Raw genomic sequence first — 23,654 nt, forward strand, 5'->3', positions numbered from 1 at the left:
AGATTGTTTTACAGATGTCTTAAGGCAGTCCTAAATTGCCACAAAATACTAATTAATAATACAACAACAGAAAACCAGTTTTTCTAAAACAGAGGAGGGGAAAAGCAGTCATTGGAAGAAGCCGGTAGGGAGAGTCATGAGATCTTTATCAGAAGGAGATGAGGGTTGTGGAGTTCTGTCATGGTGCAGTAGGTTACAACGGAGTGGCTTGGGGGGTTGCTGGAGGTGAGAGTTTAATCCCTGGCCTAGCACAGTGGTTTAAAGGATCCGATGTTGCCACAACTGCAACACAGGTCACAGCTGCAGCTCAGTGTCAATCCCTGGCCCAGAAACTAGCCACAAAAAGAAAAAGTAAAAATAAAAAGCAGAAGGAAATAAGAGTCATAAGATACCTATAAAACACCAAATCACTGAGTTATGCAGAGAGACAATATTTATTATTCTCCAATGTCTAATCATTTGGGGGTTTTGGGGTTTTTTTTTTTTGGTTTTTAGGCATCTGAGCTGAGGCATATGGAAGCTTCCAGGCTAGGGGTTGAACTGGAGCTGCAGCTGCCAGTCCATGCCACAGCCACAGCAACACAGTATCCAAGCCATGTCTACTACCTAGACTACAGCTCATAGCAATGCCAGATCCTTAACCCACTAAGCAAGACCAGAAATTGAACCTGCATCTTCATGAACACTAGTTGGATTCGTTACCACTGAGCCATGACAGGAATTCCCTCCAATGTCTTATTTTAATGAAATGTTTGCAAAATATTACCGGAAAGGAAACAGGGAAAATGGTGGCTTTAAGTTACGTGACTAAGTGACCATTGAAATGGTGTAGAATGATAGAAAAAAGACAAACTATGAACGAGTCCCCAGAATCCCAGCCCCAGCTTTGACTAATTGTGAGAACATGGGTGAGTTACTTAATCTCACTAAACTTCAGTTTACTTACCTCCCAAGTGGGGTAAGACCATGCACCTTGAAGAACCACTGATGGGTTATCTCAATAATTTGTATCTATGATGGATATGACTATTGCAGGAGTAAATTACTTATTCAGAAACCAGTAAAAGGGCTGAGAGACACTTCTGAATATTTCCCAAAGGATATAACACCTTGTGATGTGGTACCATGCTTGCCACATAGAACTTCAACTCCAGATTCATAAAAAATCCAGCGCAGAAAAGCCCTTAGTGGCAGACTTCTAGAACATAGTGTCAGTCTTGGATAACCACTTACCTGATTGAATAAACTTACCTGCAACAAAAATCAAAGAGGGCCATCTTGGACCACTCGTGGTGATGTATCTCAGTACAGCCCCATTCTGGTTTGGGTACTCGGCCATTCTGCCAGCACTTCTGTTTCAGCAGCTGCTGATAAGTTCCCCAGGTGAGCTTAACAGAAGAGTGGGTCTCGTTACTTGTCGGAGATAAAGATGAGTCCCAAAGAATGACAGGTCGTGGGCGGCCATCTATAGAATCCAAAACATACACACTCTTAGCATCCTACTGATCATCACGTGCACATTCATTCCTTCACAGCTTTATACTCTCACCTGTCACGTGTTTGATTACAGGTCATTTGTGGTTGCTTTGCCTTCTGAATATTTAATATGTTTATACCTCAGTTATGCTTCCTGGTAGAGGTCTTATAAAATGTAAAGTTATTGTTAGGCAAGGAAAGAAAAGTTGTTTTATTTTTCAGCAAGATTCCTCATAGATGTGGCAGGAATAGGCCACTAACCACCAATAAAAACGTCCTCGGGTTAATGTGGTTTTATTCTACATCTAAAAGCAGACACCATGAAAAGGAAAGAATCCAGACATTTATAATTGTCTATTCAGTGTCTGAGTAGAGCTGCTTTCTATTTGTAATAACAACTGTCTGATTTTCTGAGGCCGCATTATGATGTCAGGAAAAAAAGAATTTTTAGAAGTCACAAATTTTAAAGTGAAATTGTATGGTTCACACCAGTCACTATAATTTCCAAAGAAAAAAAAAAAGCAAGAGCTTTTTTTCCTTTTCTGATAGAAACAACAGCACTCCAGGTAATGGATCATTTATTCACATAAAACCTCGCCAAGTGTATTTAAGCAAATGTCATTTCTTCAACTGCCTGTGCATAGGTAGTTTTTTCAAAAAAAAAAAAACTGTTGCTTGAATGTCTTGGTTTCATTCTTGGTAATTTAGAAATGTCACGGGTAAACTGTGCATTAAATGACACTTCAAGCTTAAAATCAAAAGCATCCCTCTCAAGCCCCCAGGTTTGCCAAATAAAGTCATTGAGAGGTGACTTAAAGCAGCTTTGCTCAGAGCTCCTATTGTGGTGCAACAGAAATGAATTCGACTAGGAACCATAAGGTTGAGGGTTCGATCCCTGGCCTTGCTCAGTGGGTTAAGGATCCCAAGTTGCCATGAACTGTGGTGTAGATTGCAGAGGTGCATGGCTCGGATCCTGCATTGCTGTGGCTGTGGCATAGGCTGGCGGCTACAGCTCTGATTGGACCCCTAGCCTGGGAACCTGCATATGCCACAGGTGATGCCCTAAAAAATAAATAAATAAGCAGCTTTGCTTGTAACTTAAAAATCAGAGTTATCTCTTGGAAACATTAACAACATAAAGTTCACAAAGATCTGCAAAAGCCCATTTTACTGGACAAAAGAAGACTCTGAAATTATGGCTAGAATATCAAGACATATCACAGGGATTTTTAAAGCTCTTTTAAGTAATCTGAGAGGTTCTCAATCTATAACTGTTTTATGTTAAGGCCTTTATTTTCCCACCTTGCCAGTTTACCTGTGTGGAGATGTTTTACCTCTGGTCTTTAATACAGGGAAGTCACCTCCAGCCATTCTTTTTTTCCTTTTGGCTTTTTTAGGGCCACATCTGTGACATATGGAAGTTCCCAGGCTAGGATTCAAATCAGAGCTGCAGCTGCTGGCCTATGCCACAGCCACAGAAACATAGGATCCAAGGCAAGTCAGCAACCTACACCACAGCTTACAGCAATGATGAATCCTTAACCCACTGAGTCAGGCCAGGGATCAAATCCACATCCTCATGGATATTAGTCAGGTTCATAACCCACTGAGCCACAAAGGGAACTCCCTCTCCAACCATTCTTGAATATGGTGTCATAGTGACCACAATAATTTTTTCGTTGTCTTTTTAGGGCTGCACCAGCAGCATATGGAAGTTCCCAGGCTAGGGGTCGAATCCGAGCTGTAGCTGCTGGCCTATGCCACAGCCACAGCCAAAGAAAACCAGATGTGAGCCACATCTGTGACCTACACCACAGATCATGGCAATGCTGGATCCTTAACCCACTGAGCGAAGCCAGGGATAAAACCAGATTCCTCATGGATGCTAGTTGGGTTCTTTACTGCTGAGCCACAATGGGAACACTGACCTCAATAATTTTAATAGCATTCACTTAATCATTCTAATTATCTACATTCCAGTTTTGTCCAAAAGAAAAATCTTTCTCCTTTTGACCTTGCAATTTAGACCAGGCCATATAGAAAGTCCTTTAGATTGTGGAGAACAGGCTGTAGTCATTGGTGCACAATTAAGAGAAAAACAGAGAAACATGAACCATAATTCAAGAACTAAATTCTTATATCTTTCCTTTTTATTTCCTTTTACTTGACTAAATGATTTAGGGCTGGTGGAACCTAATTATATTCTTAGATATGAGATAAATGTAATTTTAAATGTATATTCTCCAAGTACTATGCCAATTAAAAATAATAACAATAAATTCCAGGTAAAAGCAGTTCACCATGCAGTTGGAGACTTATATATATAAATCAGTGTAACCAAATACATGTAGAATACATAGCACAACTTTCAAAGACTTGGGTAATTTTAAAGATCAACATCAAGAGGCTCTGTTGGTCAATGTCTTTAGAATAAGGTGATACACGGATAGCACTTTGCATTCTCAGGGCTGGGAAGTATTCAAAGGGAGTTAAGCCTAACACTGAACTTCAACAACACAATCAATGCACAAGACAAACAGACCAGCAATTCACATAAGGCCCTCAGAGAAACAAGGAAACGATGCACATAACAGTTGAAAGGTTAATAAACTTTGAGCTGTTTCTCCTTCCCTTTAGAAACATTTGCCTCATATTTCAAAAGTAAATCTACTCATTTTAGGAAATGTGAAAAAATATTAAAATGTACAGCTAAAAGATGACATGATACTATATATAGGAAATCCTAACATCTCAAAAAAAAAAACTATAGGAACTAATAAATAAATTCAATAAAGATGCAGGATACAAGATTAACATACAGATATCTATTGCTTTTCTATACACTGATAATGAACACTTAGAAAGAGAAATTAAGGAAATAATCCCATTTAAAGTCATATCAAAAGAATAAAATACCTATGAATAAACTTAACCAAGGAGGTAAGAGACCTATATACAGAAAACTATAGAATACTGATAAAGGAATTTTAAAATTATACAAAGAAATGGGGAGATATCCCATGCTTTAGGACTGGAAGAATTAATATTGTTAAAGTGGCCATACTACCCAAAAGCATCTAAAAATTTAATGAAATTCCTATCAAATACCCATGACAGTTTTCATAGAACCAGAACAAATAATCATAAAATGTATATTAAACCACAAAAGACCCTGAATTACCAAAACAATCTTGAGAAAAAAAGAATAAAGCTGGAGGAATCACAGTCCCTGACTTCAGATTATCCTACAAAGCTACAGTGATCAAAACTACATAGTACTGGCACAAAAACAGACACATATATCAATGGAACAGAATAGAAAGCCCAGAAATAAACCCACACACTTATGATCAATTAATCTATGACAAAGAAGGCAAGAATATACAATGGAGAAAATACAGTTTCTCCAATAAGTGGAGAAAGCAGGACAGGTACATGTAAAAGAATGAAATTAGAACTCTCTCTAACACCATATACAAAACTAAACTCAAAACAAATTAAAGACCTAACTGTAGGACCTGAAACCATAAAACTCTGAAAAGTGAACATAGGCAGAACACTCTTTGACACAAATCATAGCAATATTTTTTGGATCTGGCTCTTAAGACAAAAGAAATAAAAGCAAAAATAAACAAATGGGACCTAATTAAACTTAAAAGCTTTTATGTGGGAAAGGAAACCATTAACAAAACAAAAAGAGGAGTTCCCATTGTGGGTGCAGCAGAAATGAATCCAATTAGGAACCATGAGGTTGTGGGTTCAATCCCTGGCCTCGCTCGGTGGGTTAAGGATCTGGCATTGTCATGAGCTGTGGTGTAGGTTACAGACAAGGCTCAGATCTTGCATTGCTGTGGTTGTGGCTAAGGCCAGCAGCTGCAGCTCCGATTTGACCCCTAGCCTGGGAATCTCCATATGCTGCAAGTGTGGCTCTAAAAAGAAAAGAAATGAAAAAAAACAAAAAAGACATCTTACTGAAAAGGAGAAAATATTTGTAAATGATATGGCCAATAAGGGGTTAATATCTGCAATATATAAACTGCTCATACAACTCAACATCAAAAAAACAAATCCAATTAAAAAGTTGGCAGGAGACCTGAACAGACTATTTTCCAAAGAAGATCTACAGATGGTCAGCAGGCACATGAAAAAATGTTCAGTATTGCTAACCACCAGAGAAAGGCAAATCAAAAGCACCATAAGTATGAAGGTCCTCAAAAAACTAAAAATAGGAGTTCCCATCATGGCTCAGTGGTTAATGAACCTGACTAGGAACCATGAGGTTGCAGGTTCCATCCCTGCCCTTGCTCAGTGGGTTAAGGATCTGGCATTGCTGTGAGCTGTGGTGTAGGTTGCAGACGTGGCTCAGATCCCGTGTTGCTGTGGCTACAGCTCTGATTCGACCCCTAGCCTGGGAACCTCCATGTGCCACGGGAGTGACCCAAGAAACAGCAAAAAGACAAAAAAAAAAGCAACTAAAAATAGAGCTACATATGATCCAGCAACTACACTACTAGGTATATATCCAGAGAAAACAAAAACACTAGTTTGAAAAGATATATGCACCCCAATGTTCACAACAGCATTATTTACAATCACCAAGATATGGAAATAACCTAAATATCCATCAGCAGATGAATGGATAAGGAAAATGTGGTATGTATATACAATGGAATATTACTAAGCCATCAAAATGAACGAAATTCACTCATGTTGTTGTAGCAACATGGATGGACCTAGAGAATATTATGTTTAATGAAATAAGCTAGACAGAAAAAGACAAATATGCTATGTTATCACATATATGTGTAATCTAAAAAATAAAACAAACAATGTATATAACAAAACAGAAACAACACACAGATATAGAGAACAAACCAGTGATTATCAGTGGAGAGAGTAAAGTGAAACAGGGAGGGGTGAGATAGAGGTAGGGGATTAATAGCCACAAATTACTATGTATAAAATAAACAAATAGGAGTTCCCATTGTGGCTCAGCTGAAATGAAACCGACTAGTATCCATGAGGATGTGGGTTTGATCTCTGGCCTTGCTCAGTGGGTTAAGGATTTGGCATTGCTGTGAGCTGTGATGTGGGTCACATATACGACTCACATCACACATTGCTGTGGCTGTGTTGTATGCTGGCAGCTACAGCTCAGATTTGACCCCTAGCCTGGGAACTTCCATATGCTGTGGATGTGGCCCTAAAAAGCAAAATAAATAAATAAATAAAGTAAAATAAAATAAAGAAACAACAAAGATGTCTTATACAGAATGGGAAAATATGGCCATAATTTGTAATAACTTTAAATGGAGTATAAAACTACAGAAATATTGAATCACTATCTTCTACACCTGAAACTAATAAAATATTATAGTCAACTATATGTCAATACAAAAAAAAAGGAAAGACTGAGCATAAACATGAAAAATGTATGGCCTATACAGTCTTCTACCCTGATAATTATATATTTACATCTGGTATTTTCCCATTCCTTTCTGCCTCACCTGAAAAAGTAAATTGTTTTTAGAAGTGTAAGGAGTATAAAGTATTGTTAGAGCCCAGACTCTGGAATCCAGCAGACTTTTTGAATTCTGGTCACATTACTTCTTAGCTTTGTCATGTTAGATGAGTTCTATAACCTCTTCAAACCTCTCTTTCATGCCCTGTAAAATGTAGGCAATACAGTACCTTCTGAAGCAAATTTTATTGGAGTTAAATGAGATCATACATGTAAAGTTCTCAGACTTGTGCCTAACATATAGGCATATTCCAGAAAGGTTTTGCTATGACTACTATGTACAAGCATTACACAATCACATAATTCATCAGTCTTTCACTAACCTTTGTTTATTGACCATCTACTATATCTCAAGCACTGTTCTAGACCTAAAGCATGTATACATACATATTTGCCAGGTTTTTGTTTGTTTGTTTGGGGGGAGGGTTCCTTTTTGTTCGTTTGTTTTGATTAGTTTTCATGAAATTTATATTTCCAACAGGGGAAAGAAGCAAAAATTATGCAAGGAAAATAAATTATTTGGAATCATCTATGCAATTTGTCATAATTGTTTCACTAAGTGTTACATCACGAACATTTCTCTTATAATTAAATATTTTTAAGTAGTATCACTTTAGGAGGGAGATATAAATTAGGAGTTTGGGGTTAAGAAGAGACATACTACTATATATAAAATAAGAAGGTCCTACTGCATAGGAAAGGGAACGATATTCGATCTCTTACAATAATCTGTAATGGAAAAGAAACTGAAAAAGAATATATGTGTGTGTGCATATATATCTGAGTCATTTTGTTGTACATCTGAAATATTGTAAACCAACTATACTTCAATAGAAATAAATAAATTAAAAAACAACCTCACTTTAGGTGTGACACAGTAATCTAGCATAACAGTCAGCAAATTTTTTCAAGCAGATAGAAAGTATTCTAGGCTCTATATAATGTCATACAATGTCAACTAGCAAGTACTCAACTCTACTGCGATACAAAAACAATCAAAACAATATTTAAACAAATGGTACTAACTATGTTCCAATAGAATTTCATTATAGATACTGAAATTACATTTATATAGTTTTTAAATGTAATAGTAATATTATTCTTCTTTTGACTTTTTTAAAAAAAAATATTTTTGTCCGCACCCACAGCATATGGAAGTCCCTGGGCCAGGGATCAGACCCATGCCACAGTTTCAACCTGCACCACAGCTGCAGCAATGCCGGATCAGTAACATGCTGAACCACATGGGAGCTTCTTTGACTTTTTTTTTAATTTGTAGAAACCACCAGTAGTTCAGAGAACACAAGAAACAGGCTATGGGCCATCTTTCACCCACGGACCACAGTGAATCAACACCTGATCTAGCCTCTGAGTACACTGCATTTCATTTACCATTTCTCTCCTTCAAATCTTGCATTATTTTTTTGAATGATACATTTTCTATTTACTTTAAAAATTGTTCTCAAATTGCCAAAGGGCTTTTTCAGTGGATAGGAATAACTGGTTTTCAGTTACTAGCCTCTGTTTTTCTCCACACCCATCTCCCCTCAGCAAAATGTCCTGCCCTGCCTGGCGTCAGTCCCTGCAGGGGTGGCAGTTCTGAGACTGGACCAGGTTGGTTGTTCTTCTTTCCAGCGAGCAGCCCTTCTTGCCAAGTATCTGTGCCTGTTCCCTTGAGGTAATAACAGCAGCCAGGACAGCTCCATATCTCAGAGCTGTGAGCAACCACTATGAGGAGAACTCCACTTTGTATAAAATATAGCTGGTAACAGAATTAAATGAACTTTGATGGATCTGGAAGGATGACAGAAAAATAGCCTCTGAAAGCAGAGAACTGGTTAAAGCAACTTACCTGAAGTGTTTCAGAGATGGGGAGTATTCATCCCTTGCATTTGGGTTTGTCAAAATGATGCAGTGCTGTCTACTCTAGAGAAGGCTTATCCATGAAGAGATAAAATTCTAACTGTCAGAGTGGGGAGGGAGTGGGCTTTAAAAGCTATGCAGGTGCTCATGTGAATTAAAGGTTATACAGCTGTCTTTTTAAAAAAATGAGACTGACCAGTAAAACTTTTTTTTCCAAAATCTGAACATTTCCCCTGAATTTTTATGTTCTCCCAGGTCATCCTTTATTCAAAAGCACAAAAAAAGACATTCTTTTTAGGAAGATAAACATGAAAACACACTAAGAATGAATGCTATGCACAAGCCACTCTAGAGGTATTAAGTGCCTTCACATTGAACGGTGGTTGACTGGATTTGCTGAACTACAGGTGAACACCAAGCATGTTGGGTGGAATTTTTCAGTGTCTATCTGCATCTATGACTGAGCAAAATAAGTAAAAACATCCTGTGTTCTGAAATCAAAAGTCTATTCTATCACATGGGCCAAGTTCCAAGGCTTCTTGTAAACAAGATAAAAAAGAAAGCAATGATTCAGCTCAGGGCCCTTCATTAAAAATATCTCCAAAATACATTAAAGAAAAACAAAAAGACCAGTCAAAGGCTCATCTTCATCATGGGAGACAAATTCTGTCACGTTCCATTTTAACTGTCCAATGCACTGAAGGAAAGCTTTCAGCTTGCAGAGCTCTCATTTGCTAAAAGCAAGTGTTGGTATGTGTGTACCTCCAGTGATAGGGTAACAGGTGTCTGGCTGTCAATGATCCCTTAAGTACAATCTGCTCTATTTTTCTACAGTTCCTGTCATGGTAGGGCTCTGGCAATTAAAAGTATCAGACAGAAGTAAAAAAAAAAAAAGCAGGTAAGATCCCTCGGCTTGGTGAATGTGGACAAGTTAGTCAATGTGAGGGAGGGCAGAATAGGAATGCAAGATTTTGGGACAGCCTTGAGGTGGGAGGAGATGTGAAGGATAAGCTACTAAGGCTGTTAAACATTGCAGATTATTCCAAAAGTATGCATTTATCATTATTTCTCAGTATAGGACCCATTTGCTTCCTGCATTTCAAATAGAAATAATTCAGAGTGAGGCATACCAGAAGTGGAGGGTCTGCAAGATCCCAGTCCCAGGCAAGGCCCAGGTCATAGCCTGGAGTTAAATATAAACAGACAAGCAGGCAAGTAATCACATTAAATGCCTGCCAATTGGGATATAACTAGAGACTCTCATACTAAGTGAGGTAGGTCAGAAAGAGAAAGACAAATACTACATGATATCACTTATATATGGAATGTAAAATAGGGCACAAGTGAACCTATCTACAAAACAGAAACAGACTCCCAGACATGGAGAACAGATTTGTGGTTGCCAAGAGCGAAGGGGGATGGATGGGGAGATTGGGGTTGGTAAATGAAAACTATTAAATTTAGAATGGATAAGCAATGAGGACCTACTATACAGCACAGGGAACTATATCTAATCTCTTGGGATAGACCTTAATGGAAGATAGTATGAGAAAAAGGATGTATATACATATGTATGACTGGGTCACTATGCAGTACAGCAGAAATCGACACAACACCATAAATCAACTATGCTTTAATACAAAGAAAAACAAATTTAAAAAATTGTCTGCCAGTTGAAGACAGTTTTGAAGGGAGCAAGTGAAGGATTAAAATAAAGTCTGAGCTCTTAGTACAGAGCCAAGAAATGAAGAACCACGCCCAAGAATAGTGAGGTAGTGAGAGCTGAGGCAGTAAATAAAGAGAAGAACCTTCCTTGAAGAGGAGCTAAATGTGGGGTGGAGTCGAGAAAGAAGTCACAAGTGTTGGTTCTATTCTCGACTGTGGCTCTGGTCTCCACTGGACTCGGGCCACCCTGATGGAGGCACCAAGCCCCCCTTACATGAAAAGATCATCTTCCAAACTGGTCTGGCAGAGTAGTGTGAGATCCAGAGAAACACTGAAAGTACTGTCAAATATTAGAAAGAACCAATCTATGTTAGGTTTTGGTGATTTTAAAAGGGGAAGGCATAATTCCATAGATTTTATATGTGTAGTTTCTGTATAGCCAGCCAAGTCCTGGATATAAGGACTTGTCTTAGGAATCAAATTCTGGGCGATTTAGAACACAGTTCTTCCTAAATAAATAAATAAATGTATTTATACACTTGCTTGTTTCTCACTAACTTGATTTTTCTTTCATTTTTAAAAGTTTTATTGAAGTAGTTGATTTTCAATTTGTGACAATTTATGGTGCACAACAAAGTGGATTTAGTTACATATGTACTCACACCTCCATTCTCTGTCAGATTATTTTCCCACATGGATTATCACAGAATAATGAGTAGAGTTCCCTGTGCTATATAGCAGATCCCCACTGGCCAGTCATTCCATATACCTCAGCATGCATATGCCACCAAGCCCCCAGTCCATCCCTCCCCCACCTGTCCATAAGTGCTGCTGGCCACAGCCACAGCCACAGCAACACCAGACCCAAGTCTCATCTGCAACCTACACCATAGTTCAAGGCAACACCAGATCTTTAACCCACTGAGTGAGGCCAGGGATCGAACCTGCATCCTCATGGATATTAGTCAGGTTCATAACATGAGAAGTCACAAAAGGAACACCCATAAGTTTGTTTTCAAAATCCGTGAGTCTATTTCTGTTTTGCAAATATGTCCAACTGTATCCTTTTTTAGATTCCACATATAAGTTATGTCATATAATGTTTGTTTTTCTAACTTCTCCAGGTTGGACTGAGTTGAAATACTCTCCATGTTTCCTCTAGAGTTAGCCAAGTGTGAAGTCCTTGTGACTTCTTCCATCACAGACGACTCAAACAATCCAAACCATCAGTTTCACTTCAAAAACAGTGTCCTTCTTTGTCCTGAACCTCTGACTAATGGCCAGGAACTTCTGCTTTCGAGGTCTGCCCTGGACTTCCGCTATGAAAACGGAAACTCCCAGACTCTTCCTGTCTTAATATTCCATTTGGAAAAACAGGAACCAACTTTGACCTCAGAGGTAGTAAGGATGGGGTCACTGCCAGGCTCCACAAACTATCACATTTTGCCCATGAAGTCCTGGTCACATCAGGGAGACCTGGTCCTGGGCCATTTAGTGTTAGTTACTGTAGAAGAGGAGGCTATGAAGTCCTGACCAGGGGGGACCCTGCTGCCATGCAGAGCTTTACTTACATCACCCTCTTCCTTGGACCCCTCAATGATTTCCCACTATAGGTGGGATGAAGTCTGTGTCCTTACATGACCTAAAACCACCCACTCTGCACTCACCACCCCCCACAACCCCCAGTCTCCTTTTTTCAGAACCATTTGCAGTTTTCTAGGCACATTCTGCCTTCACAAGTTGCTCACATGTCTATTTTCTCCACCCTTTCTATATCCACCCATCTCTCACTCCACCTGCAGTGACTTTTAAGAACTGGTTCTGACAGGACCACTTCTAAAACTTTTTGCAATACCCCAACCCATCCCCTTCTACACACATCCTAAGCTAAATTCTTCCTCTATTCCTGCAAGATTCCCCAAACATGAGTTCCCATTGTGGCTCAGCAGTTGAAGAACCCAACATAGTTTCTGTGAGGATGAGGGATCGATCACTGGCCTCACTCAGTAGGTGAAGGATCTGGGGTTGCTGTGGCATGGCATAGGCCTCGGCTGCAGCTCTGATTCAACCCCTAGCCAGGGAACTTCTATATGCTGCAGATGCACCTGTAAAAAGAAAAAAAAAATGAAAGGATTCCCTAAGAATATCTCTGTTGATGTCTTCATCCCACCCTTCTTGGACATCAGGTTTGCTTAGCTGTCTCCTGCCCTCCAAGCTGGGTGATCTATGAACACAGGGACCTGTTTCCAATCGTCTCAGTATCTCCAACTCCTGACGTAATGTCTGAACCAAAGCAAGCCTTCAAATCCTTTGATGAATGAGTGAGTGGATTTTTCAGAATTCCCCAGTTTTCTTCTAACCCATAGGTTCTAAGGAACGGTCAAGCAGCCCCAAATAAACATTCATTTAGTATGACCTCCTACTGAGCAGTGATTTCACCATCCTCACCTTAAATGGACTGGAAGGATTAGAGAGACTTGGGAAACAGAGGTGAGGGCATGCAAGGGTTTCCAGGGCCTCGTCCCCTGCCAGTGGTGCTCAGCCATCTGCCCCCAGGTTTCCATGATTCTCTGAGACACTGGAGTGATGAACACAGGATGGTGGAAACACCACTGCCTCACTCCCCCATCCCCAAATCACTATCATGAGAAGGGGAACAGTAAGGCACTGCGGCTACATTCAGGAATTAAACTGAAAGGCAGTGGGGGCAGCCAGTTGCAATGTGAATGCATGTTACCTGGGAGAGCCCCTGCCCACATTCCCAGCAGCTACAGGTGATGAGAAGGGATAATGGAAGACAATACAGACGGTGTGAAGGACAAGGCTGAGGAGCCCTCCCAACCCACATCTACCTCCCAGCCTGTGGGCCTTAGGAGGACCTAGGTTATCCTCTTAACCTCATCTTCCTCACAAAAATTGGTCCAGGAATATCTGATGGGTGGAGCTGTGTGAAATTTGGTGAGATGATGAAAGTAAAGCTCTTAGCACTCCTGAAATGGGATATACTGGTATCCTCACCGTCCACTCCTAGCACTTTCTTTAACCAACAACTTAAGATGCCTGGTTATCTAGTTCAAGTAAACATCAGTCTAGAGAAACAAAGCAAAAGAACCTAAGTAGACATATTGCAAAGAGTTGAATCAACTTAGAAACTGAATGAAAATAAAAGGTGGTAGTCCTACATGGGGCGCTGTTCTAGATATTTCATATGGATCAACTCAATCCTCACAACTTTATGGGCTAAGTACTGTCATCATTATCATTAGACTCATGAAGACATAAAGTAGAAAGAAATGGAGTTCTTTCTCGTAGGACACATAGCTATCAAGTGATAGAACCAGGATTCAAATTCAGGGAGCCAAGACCCGGCTATGGAAATTCCCATTGTGGCTCAGTGAGTTAAGAACCCAACACAGTGTCCATGAGGATGTGAATTCAATCCCTGGCTTCACTCAGTGGGTTAGAGATCCAACGTTGGTGTGAGCTGGTGTGTAGGTCGTAGATATGGCTCAGATCTGGTGTTGCTGTGGCCGTGGTGTATGCTGCTGCTGCAGCTTCAATTTGACCCCTAGCCTGGAGACTTCCATATGGTGTAGGTGCAGCTCTAAAAAGAAAAAAAGAAAGAAAGAAAGAAAGAAAGAAGAAAGAAAGAATGATTGTCAGCTGTGAAATGAATTGTGTTCCCCCACAAATTCATACCTGGAGGCCCCAACCCCAGCACTTCATAAGGTGACTGCATTTGGAGAAAGGGTCTTAGAAGAGGCAACTAGGTTAAATGAGGCTCCTAGAGTGGCCGGAATCCAACCTGACTGGTGTCCTGATAAAAAAAAAGGAAACTTGAACACACAAAGGGACATGAGGGCACACAGCCACAGAGGAAAGATCAGATTAAGACAAAGGAAGAAGGTGGCCATTGCCAGGCCAAGGAGAGAGGCTTCAGAAGAAACCAAGCCAGCTGACACCTGGATCTTGGACTTCTAGCCTCCAGAATTGTGAGAAAGAAATGCCTGTTGTTGAAGCCCCTCTGTTTGTGGTATTTGTGATGGAAGTTCTAGCAAACCGAAATGCCAGGCCACACTCTTAACTGTAAAGCTATCTAAATTAGAAACCAGACAGCTTCACCCTCATGTTGAGAGCAGTGCCTCACACACAGAAAGTAAATGCTAACATGCAACTGAATTCAACCCAAATGTCAATATTTGCCCATTAACTGAGGTCAGCTTCTGTGTGGTCCTCAAACCAACTGAGAGACTCCAGCAGAGCAGGTCTAATGGAAACGTCATAACCTTGGGCTCAGGCTGGTGCTGAGAAATTTGAAATCAGTGACCGTAGGAAGATCCCCTCCCAGGCCACAGAGCTTTTGTGTGGTCTGGCTCCATGAAGACAGGATTCTTGACTGTTTTGTCTACTGACATAGTTGCCAATGACTACAAGAGTGGCTTACATACAGCAAATGCTCAATAAATATTTCTCAAAAGAAGAAAAGATAAATAGGATGCTGTAGAAGGGAACAGATTGTATGGAATGGAGGAACAAGCATTTTTAGGCCGTGAGCACCATGGCAACTGCCACATACTGTCCATTCTCTTCCAGCCTCACAGGAGATCAGGGGACATGGCCCAGAGGCACAGCAGAGAGGGTTTCCCAGTTCCTCCACCTTGCTGAGGAAGGTAGGTAATGAGCAAACAATTGGGCAGCAGAGCCTAGCACCACTTGGAGCCCACACTCAGTAACTTTTTGTGCACTAATAAATGAAAGTGAAAGTATTAAGCTGACCAGCTCAATGTGACTGTTAAAGAAATATCCCTGGGGCTTTTCTGATAAAGAACACAATGAGGTTTCAATACAGATTTGCAGAAATAAGACATGACTCTTATGCTCCTGAATAGATATTTTAAGAAAGTTGGCACCCATGTCCAAGATTTCTAGGGTTTTGAGGTAAATGTGCTTCCAAATTGTGGGGGTATCTGGGTTATTCTCATAACTTCCTCTCTATCCTTACCTGAGAGCCTCGGACAACATGAAATGTGCAGTTGCCATCCCCCTGCTCTGGCAATCACACCTCTAACTGACAGCACTACTCACATGTACTCAAAAAGAGAGTGGAAAATACACCCTGGATGTCTCCTGCTTTATGATAAGATGAGGCAGTGCAAGTCAGAAAACAGTAAGCAACTGGGGATCTACAACGAATCTAAATGAAAGTTGGTGGGGTGCCTGCAGTTTGTCATCCAAGCAGGCTTCACATACAGAATTCCTGGAACGAGGCTACCTTAATTCAGTCTGACAGCTCTGTGGCGATGAAGCAACATCCTAAAAATAAAGCACACATAATGCATCTTCCATGCTGGGCATGAAAAATAGCACAATGCTTAAATGCTACCAAAATGGTAGCCCTCAGGATTCATTCCCATCTCCATGCAGATTGCTGGGAAGCTTGGCCAAGCTGCTAAATGGAAGATCACAGGAGTGCTGGGCTCTTCTGCTCTTGACTTTCACATGGACATAGTCTGCTTTGTCTTGTCTGAGATAAGTAGTTTAAAATATTTTGTTAAAAATTATCTAAATGTATCAGCACCACATAATATTTGGTAACCTTCATCATGACTGATGATTTTCCCAAGGACAGTTTGGCAGAAAATGCACTAATAGGTTCGGTCATATTTGTATACAAATGATTATTTATAATAAAACAAGAAAATCTGGTAAAAATTGGATTGTATCTTAAAAAGAACAAAATAAGGCCATTTGCAGTAACATGGATGCAACTAGAGATTCTCATACTAAGTGAAGTAAGTCAGAAAGAGAAAGACATGATGGAAGATAATATAAGAACGGGAATATATATGTGTGTGTACATATATATATATATATATATATATATATATATGTGTGTGTGTGTGTGTGTGTGTGTGTGTGTGTGTACCATGGTATAAATCAACTATAACTTTTTAAATTTTTTTTTAAATTAAAAAGACAACCTGTGTCGCAGTATTCAGTGCAGTGTCACACCTCCCTTGAGTAAAAATATGTTGAAATTGTTGATTTGAAGAAAAAGGCAAATAGAAATGTGCATAATGAAATGATGTTACAATGTAAACATTGTTGTCACTCTACCATAACCACATCAAGTTATATTTGGGAGGTAATGTGCTTTAAGAGAAGCAACAGGAGGAGACTTTAGTATCAGGCAGAATTGGGTACAAATTCCAGCTCCACTGCTCACTACCTATGTGTCCTTAGATGAATTTCATACCATCACCAAGCCTCAGGATTCCCATGCTTAAAGTATCAATATTATCTGCTGTGTGAAATTGTTAAGTGACACAAATAGGCAAAGTCACCAAATGCAGTATAGACCCACAAGAGTTTTTGCAGATTTACAATAGAAAAATATTTTCTTATTGCAAATGTGGACTTTATAAAAAGGTCCTCGATGCTAGATTTCAATTCACTTTTGCGTTTCCCACAAGACACATATAGGATGAGACTCTGGTCCACTGATCATGGCTGGATTTTGTAGCACAGCACACTGGCCCTCGCTTCCTAATTACAACCTTGCCCTTCCCTGAGTATACCCTTCTCATTTTCCAGAATGTCTTTAGAGTGACACCTGTTAGAAAATGGTCTGATCTATAGTATAGGACCAATAAGCCTGCTAATTTCATATATCTATATATTCTTGCTTTCAAGGGGAGTCATCTAGAATTCATCAAGTTATACAACTCCTGTACCAGGAGTTCCTATTGTGGTTCAGCAGGTTAAGAACCCAACAGTGACTGTGAGGATGTGGGTTCAACCCCTGGCCTCGCTCAGTGGGTTAAGGATATGGTGTTACTGCAAGATGCAGTGCAGGTTACAGATGTGGCTCAGATTCGGTGTTCCCATGTTGTGGCATATGTTGCAGCTGCAGCTCTGATTCGACCCCTAGCCTGGGAACTTCCCTGTGCTGCAGGTGTGGCCATCAAAAGAAAAAAAAAAAAAAAAAAAGAACCAAGAACTTGTCCCTGAGCTAGGGGCTAGTGGCTCTGGGCTGATAGGATCAACTATGCCAGTTTTACAAATAAATACCTAAAGACGAGCTTTATACCTGCGGCCTTTTGGTTTTGGACTAAATAAACAGAAAGCTTCATCTGAGAGCCTGAGGCTGGCAGAGCATATCATAATACCTGATGCTCTTTTATACCTCCCTCCCTTTGCATTTATGTATCCTTTTAACATCCAGGTAATTTGTATGACTTTGAGCTAAGATCCTTAATTCCACTGGGTCTCTACTTCTACATCCACAAACTGTCTCTCCTAGAGCATCCACCACATAAAAAGTTTAAGAAGATTTAATGAGATAATATGTGCATAGTACGTAAACAGTGCCTGGTGTGTGGTAACATTCACTATTACTCTTGCTGTGGTTAAGCTTGTTGTCTCCCTGAGATGTAAAATGTGCCAACAGCCTGGATCTGTTCAGCAGTGTGCCGGTCGTTGGGGTTGCGTTATGTTAGGAAACAAGACACATAAATAGGCTGTGGTGATGAAGAAAGAAAGTATACCTTAAAGACCCTAAAACAACTGGGTGAGGAAAGAAGAAAGAGGAAAGACTTGGAAGTTATAAGACAAGGGCTGGAATTCTTTTTGGACAATTAACTCATAGCGTGAACTTCTTACCTTTATTTCATCTCAAAATTGAAGTTAAAAAAAGTGTACTGCATAGGTTTCTTTGAAAGATGAACTGAGGTAAATATCTATATTCAACACGCAATTCAGACTGGCTATGTTCTTGGTACCCAGCATGAATTTATTTTCACAAATATTCATCCAAAGTCAGAGAACACATGCAACACTCAGGGCAGATTAATAACAGGATCTGCTGGCTACCCACCCTCCCAAATACTGAAACTCAACTCCTAGACCAAGCCAGATCATCAGAGAAATACATACCTGAATCGAATCCATTGTTCCTCTTTCAAAAAATTCATTATCACATTACAGTGTGAGGTAAGAGACCACAGGGATGGTCCTCACAATAATAAGCTTCATAAACCTCATTATTTGCATTATACAGAGGCTGCCAAGGACATTTTTCACTACCTTTTCAATGAGCTATTTATAAGATCCTCCAGGAGAAATCTCAGCCTGGATTTAAGACTAAAAATGGTAGCATTTGTCCTGAGTTTTGAAACCTGGAAGCAAATGTATGTTTACCACTTAGAGTCAGTGGAAAGGCCCTAAATGCATTCTTTCATTCATTCAAAAATATTTATCGAGCACCTACTATGTGCCAAACTCCCTACTGGGGTCTGGAAATGCAGTGATGAGCATGACAAGAAATATATCTGGCTTCACAGACCTAGAGCCTAGCAAGAAGGAACTAGTATTTAGACAAGCAATTAAAATTACAAAGCAATGATAGAAAATGAGTCAGAAACAGATTGCTGGGTAACTAGATAAGATCTATCACCCACCCCATTAGGTAGACAGGGAGGCTCAAGTAAAACTAAGCTTGGACCAGAGAAGACTAGAAGGACCCTAAATAGAAGATATGCTTGTCTGTGGAAATCAGGGCAAGGAAGACACAAGTCAGAAAAAGACTACAGATGGGTACCCCAAGGCTATGCATCCCCTGTCATGACCAGAACTGATCTATTATGCACTTGCCATGAGTACAATGTCTACAATGGTAGAATTACATTGGGTAGAGTGCTCCTCACTACATCTAAATCACATCCTAGGCTCCAAAGGAAGCTGGCCTGATTTGATGACTCTCAATAACTACATTCCAGGAGAAAGTACCAAAGAAAGAATGAAGAAAGCACTGGGATTACCTGAGATACAATCTCAGGTATTTAACTCACCACGTTGACAGTCCACTTAATACAACCTTGTCAGTTTCTTTCCATCACTACATACTTAAATAAGGGAACACTGGTCTATATTGAGATTATAAATGCCTTCTTCAAATTGAATGCAACTGCTTCTGTTATTCCCAAAGATGCTAGATATGCAGAGAACAGAATTAAATACCTAAGAGATATCCTGGCACCAAAAAGTTTAAGTAAGTGAGCAGGAGTGCTGGATTTTCATCCTAGTCCTGTCACATAAAGAAATGATATGGAACAGGGAAAACGCGAATTCAAAAGGATCCAGGCACCCTAACAGTCATAGCAGCACAATTCACATTAGTGAAGACTGGAAGCAACCTAAGTGTATATTGACAGAGGAATGGATAAAGAAGATGTATAGACAATATAGACAATAGAATACTACTCATCCATTAAAAGAGTGAAACAATGCCATGTGCAGCAACATGGATGGGCCTAGAGATTATCATACTAAATGAAATGTCAGACAGAGAAAGACAAATGTCATACAACATTGCTTATTATGTGGAGTTTGAAAAAAAATGACACAAGTGAACTTATTTATAAAACAGAAACAGACTCACAGACATAGAAAACAAACTTATGGTTACCAAAGGGGAAAGGAGGGAGGAGGGAAATTAGGAGTATAGGATTAATATATACACACTACTATATATAAAACAGATAAACAAGGACCTACTGTGTAAAACAGGGAACTATATTCGATATCTTATAATTATAATGGAAAAGAATATATATGAGAATCACTCTGCTGTACCCCAGAAACTAACATGTCATTGTAAATCAACTATACTTCAATTTTAAAAAGAAATGATAGATGAGACTTAGGGGCTATATAAGTAACTCAGTGAAATTGGTACCTCATGTGCTTAGTGTAGTAACAAAAGTGGCCAATATTTATTGAGGGTTTACTATGTGTCAAACACCAGGTCCATGTTTTTTCCATGTGTTAACCAACAAAAACCTCATGAGGTAAGTATTATTACAGCTGAGGGCACAGAGGGACAGAGAGATACTATGACGTTTGCAGGTCACATGGTTGGTAAATTCAAATCTAGGCAGCCCAGCTCCAGAGCCCAGACTCCTAACCACTACTTCACTCTCCCAACTTCTATTCAGGAGCATCCCAGGGAAGCTCAAAGGACAGATCAGAGCACCATGCCTCAGGGGGTATTCAAACATGCATCATCTCTTCTCAGGGGCCTTTGTGACATGAAAATGAACAATGAGCAAGAGAGCAAGAGAGCATTCCAGGAGACCCTCTGCCCTGCTTGGCCCAGGGTACCTGCAGTCTCAAGGTCCATTCATATCTTCCTTCTCTCCTGGGGGCTCCCATCTGGATAGGAAATGATATTGTCACCTAACCCCATGGCTAAGAACTGAAGTTTGCTAGGCCTTGGCTCAAAACCCAGCTTAGCCACTAACATGAGCTGTGGGCATGGAGGGCAATTACTTTGCCTAAATAAGCCTCATTTTTCTCATCTATTTCACAAATAATAATAAAACCTATCTCTATCATGTGGCAAGAAATGTAAGTCAAGGCATACATGGACTATGGGAATCGACTAGCATAGTGTTCAGCAAATAGTGAGCACCCACTGAAAATGAGTTTTTACCAACATTTGTTTGAATGTTTGAAAGGCTTTCTCACATCAGCATTACCATGGTGGACGACTTTGTGAATCTGAGACATCAAAATACACCTATGATCCTGCAGCTCTTACCCATGGATAAGTAAGGAATGGCAACGCTTTCTAAGGAAATCACTAGTACTTCCAAAAGCACCCATTCTAAGACTAAATTATCCTCCAGAAGCCATTGAAAGTACACTTTGGTTCTTGGCCACCCCCAAGGTTTTAATCCAGTCCAGTCCAAAGGCCATGGAAAATGAGCAGAAGTGCTAAATTTTACAGTGACAGGAAGCAAGGAAATATCCTTGCAGCTTATAATCTCTTTGGGGTCCTTTTTAGCTTCTTGGATCAGCCTGGATCCAGAGTGGCAAGTTCTGGGCTCACTATGCTTTTCAACACAAGCCAAGGACCCACCCTACTTTGTAGTCAGACCCTTGAATAGCCTCACGATTCAGAGAGTATGCTTTCTGTGGCATGAACGTGGTTATAGACCAGCCCCTGCGCCTGCAGCTGAAGAGGCTGTCTCCCTTTCCTAGCACCTGCCAGCATGTTGGTCACTAGATAGCATCTTGAACCCAGGCCTGATAAACCATTGTCAGGGACTTGGAGAACCCATACAGCTAGTTAGCATATATACAGAACAAATCACCTCTTTGGGCCTCATTTCTTTCTAAAAGAAAGGGGTTAAATCTATCATGAAAAATCAAGGGGTTGAATCTAACAAAGTCTGGCTCTGGGCCTCTTAAATAGATTCCATCTGCTAAAGCAAGATAACTCATTTCCCCCTTACTTTTAAACACTTCCAATGAACTTACTTCCAATTCTACTTACTTCCATAGTAACCTATCTAATAATACGCCTGACTGTCAGCAAGTTCTTTGCCTCCACCCCAGCTTCCTCTCCTCCACTCGAAAATTGCCATTGGCTTTAATTAGATTTAATAAGCCTCTTGGAAGTGCGGTGAGGGAAAGGAAGAGCAGAGATTATGCACTGGGGGGGCTTACTCTTGCATGGCAAGTACGGCATCTCCCTGGAACTCTCTTGTCTTCCCAAAGCTGGGAAAATAAAAAATGCCAAGCGTATGGTAAGACACGCCACTACGGCTGTCCAAATGTGAAACGTGGGTGGAGAGAATTATTTTGAAAAAGAGACTGAGGGAAAAGAGAAAAACCAAGCTGAGTCCCCAACAGCTGCAAATTATGAAGCCTGGGAAGCTGTTACCTTGGATGAACTCTGATTTCCTGCTTACAGAAGGCAGGGTCCTATTGAGCCCCAGGATCCTGTCCAGGTGAAAAGCGAACACCTCGCTCATGTCCAGAGGTTGCTTAAGCAGCCCACAGGGGCTGGGGCCGCAGGCGGGCACCGAGGGCCGGGCAATACCTTCCAGCACCAGCAGGCGTGCTCCGCTCCTGGACCAGGCCGGCTGGAGGTCAGCCACCGCGCTGTCCGCAAGCTGGCGCATCCTGTCAATGTCTTCTCTGCTCAACCACGACGGGGCGCTTTCGCTGTAGATTCTGATGTTGCTCTCCCCCGCCTGGGGCAGCTGCAAATCTGCGCCCCCACCTCGCACTCTCTGACCCTGGATCCACCTCCAAGGCCGCTCCCCAACCTTGGCCAGGTTTCCTGCCCTGACGTGTCCAGGCGCTTCAGCATCAGCTGCCCTTGCAGCTGCCTGAGGCTGAAAGGATGCTCCGACCAAAGCCTCTGGCCCCGAGGCCAGAGAAGCCATCACATACTTCTTCCTGCGCTTGGGTTTTACGGTGCCACGGATGTTGGCGGGCTTGCTGCGCTTGGAGCGCAGGGTGATGTACACCACATTGGGCTGCAGCGTGGTCCCATTGCCTTGGGACTCAGGAGGGCCCAGCGTTCCATCCAAGGGGATCTCAGGGAAAGGACCCTTGGCAACGTCTCTGCTCCGGTGCGGCCCCTTGCCAGCCAGCCCTCCGTGCTGGACAGAGTTGCGCCCCACCTGGCTCACCAGGAAGCCCAGGTAGATGGCGCAGGCCATGCCCAGAAGGAGATTCCTCCGAGTCCTGGGGCGCCGGCTGCTCCAGAGTTTCCTCACTCGCTGGACGCACAGGGAACAGAGGAACCAGTTTATGAGTTGCCCTGGCTTGCCTGGACAGTTCATTTCTCCGCCGAGTCCACATGCTGAACAGAGTTTAAAGTCTGCAGTTGGCTTCTGCTGACATGATGCATGGTTTTCTGAATGCAGCTGTAGCCTCAGCTCAGGTGTCTAAGTGGTCTCCAGTGGGTCGAGGTGGAAGTTAAGGGTTGGTGATGGAACTGGAACGTTTCTGTCAGAAGCGGCAACAAACCTTTAAGCTCCCCTCAGCCTCCCCAAGGAGAACTGTGACATGTTCCTAGGAATGAATGGAAACAGAGTTAACTGAGTCACAGTCTTAAATGAGTCCAGTTCCTCCACAAGAGAAAAGAAAAACCAGAACTCTTTCTTTTCATCACTGCTGCCAGTAAATCATCTTTTAAATGAAATTTAAAAAAAGAAACAAAATAGTTATATAGATGTGTTATTCATTTTCAATTAGTGAAAACAAACCACCAAAATCCAAGACTCTTTTATAATGTGTAGCTGAAATCATTTAACTTGACCCTGAGGGAAAG

At 41.0% G+C, this 23,654-nt stretch overlaps 1 protein-coding gene across 1 annotated transcript in view; it reads right to left on the bottom strand.

Annotated features, from left to right (window-relative positions):
• The window catches only part of GASK1B (golgi associated kinase 1B), a 59,464-nt gene that overhangs the window by 34,693 nt on the left and 1,117 nt on the right, over positions 1 to 23,654 (bottom strand). Inside the window, exons 2-3 of the mRNA XM_047798362.1 lie at positions 22,254 to 23,395; positions 1,259 to 1,465 (exon numbers count right to left, since the gene is read on the bottom strand). Coding sequence (XP_047654318.1) covers positions 1,259 to 1,465; positions 22,254 to 23,163 — 1,117 coding nt within the window. The 5' untranslated portion in view covers positions 23,164 to 23,395. The remainder of the gene's footprint in view (positions 1 to 1,258; positions 1,466 to 22,253; positions 23,396 to 23,654) is intronic.

Source organism: Phacochoerus africanus, chromosome 10, assembly GCF_016906955.1.
Source record: "Phacochoerus africanus isolate WHEZ1 chromosome 10, ROS_Pafr_v1, whole genome shotgun sequence".
Taxonomy (NCBI): Eukaryota; Metazoa; Chordata; class Mammalia; order Artiodactyla; family Suidae; genus Phacochoerus; species Phacochoerus africanus.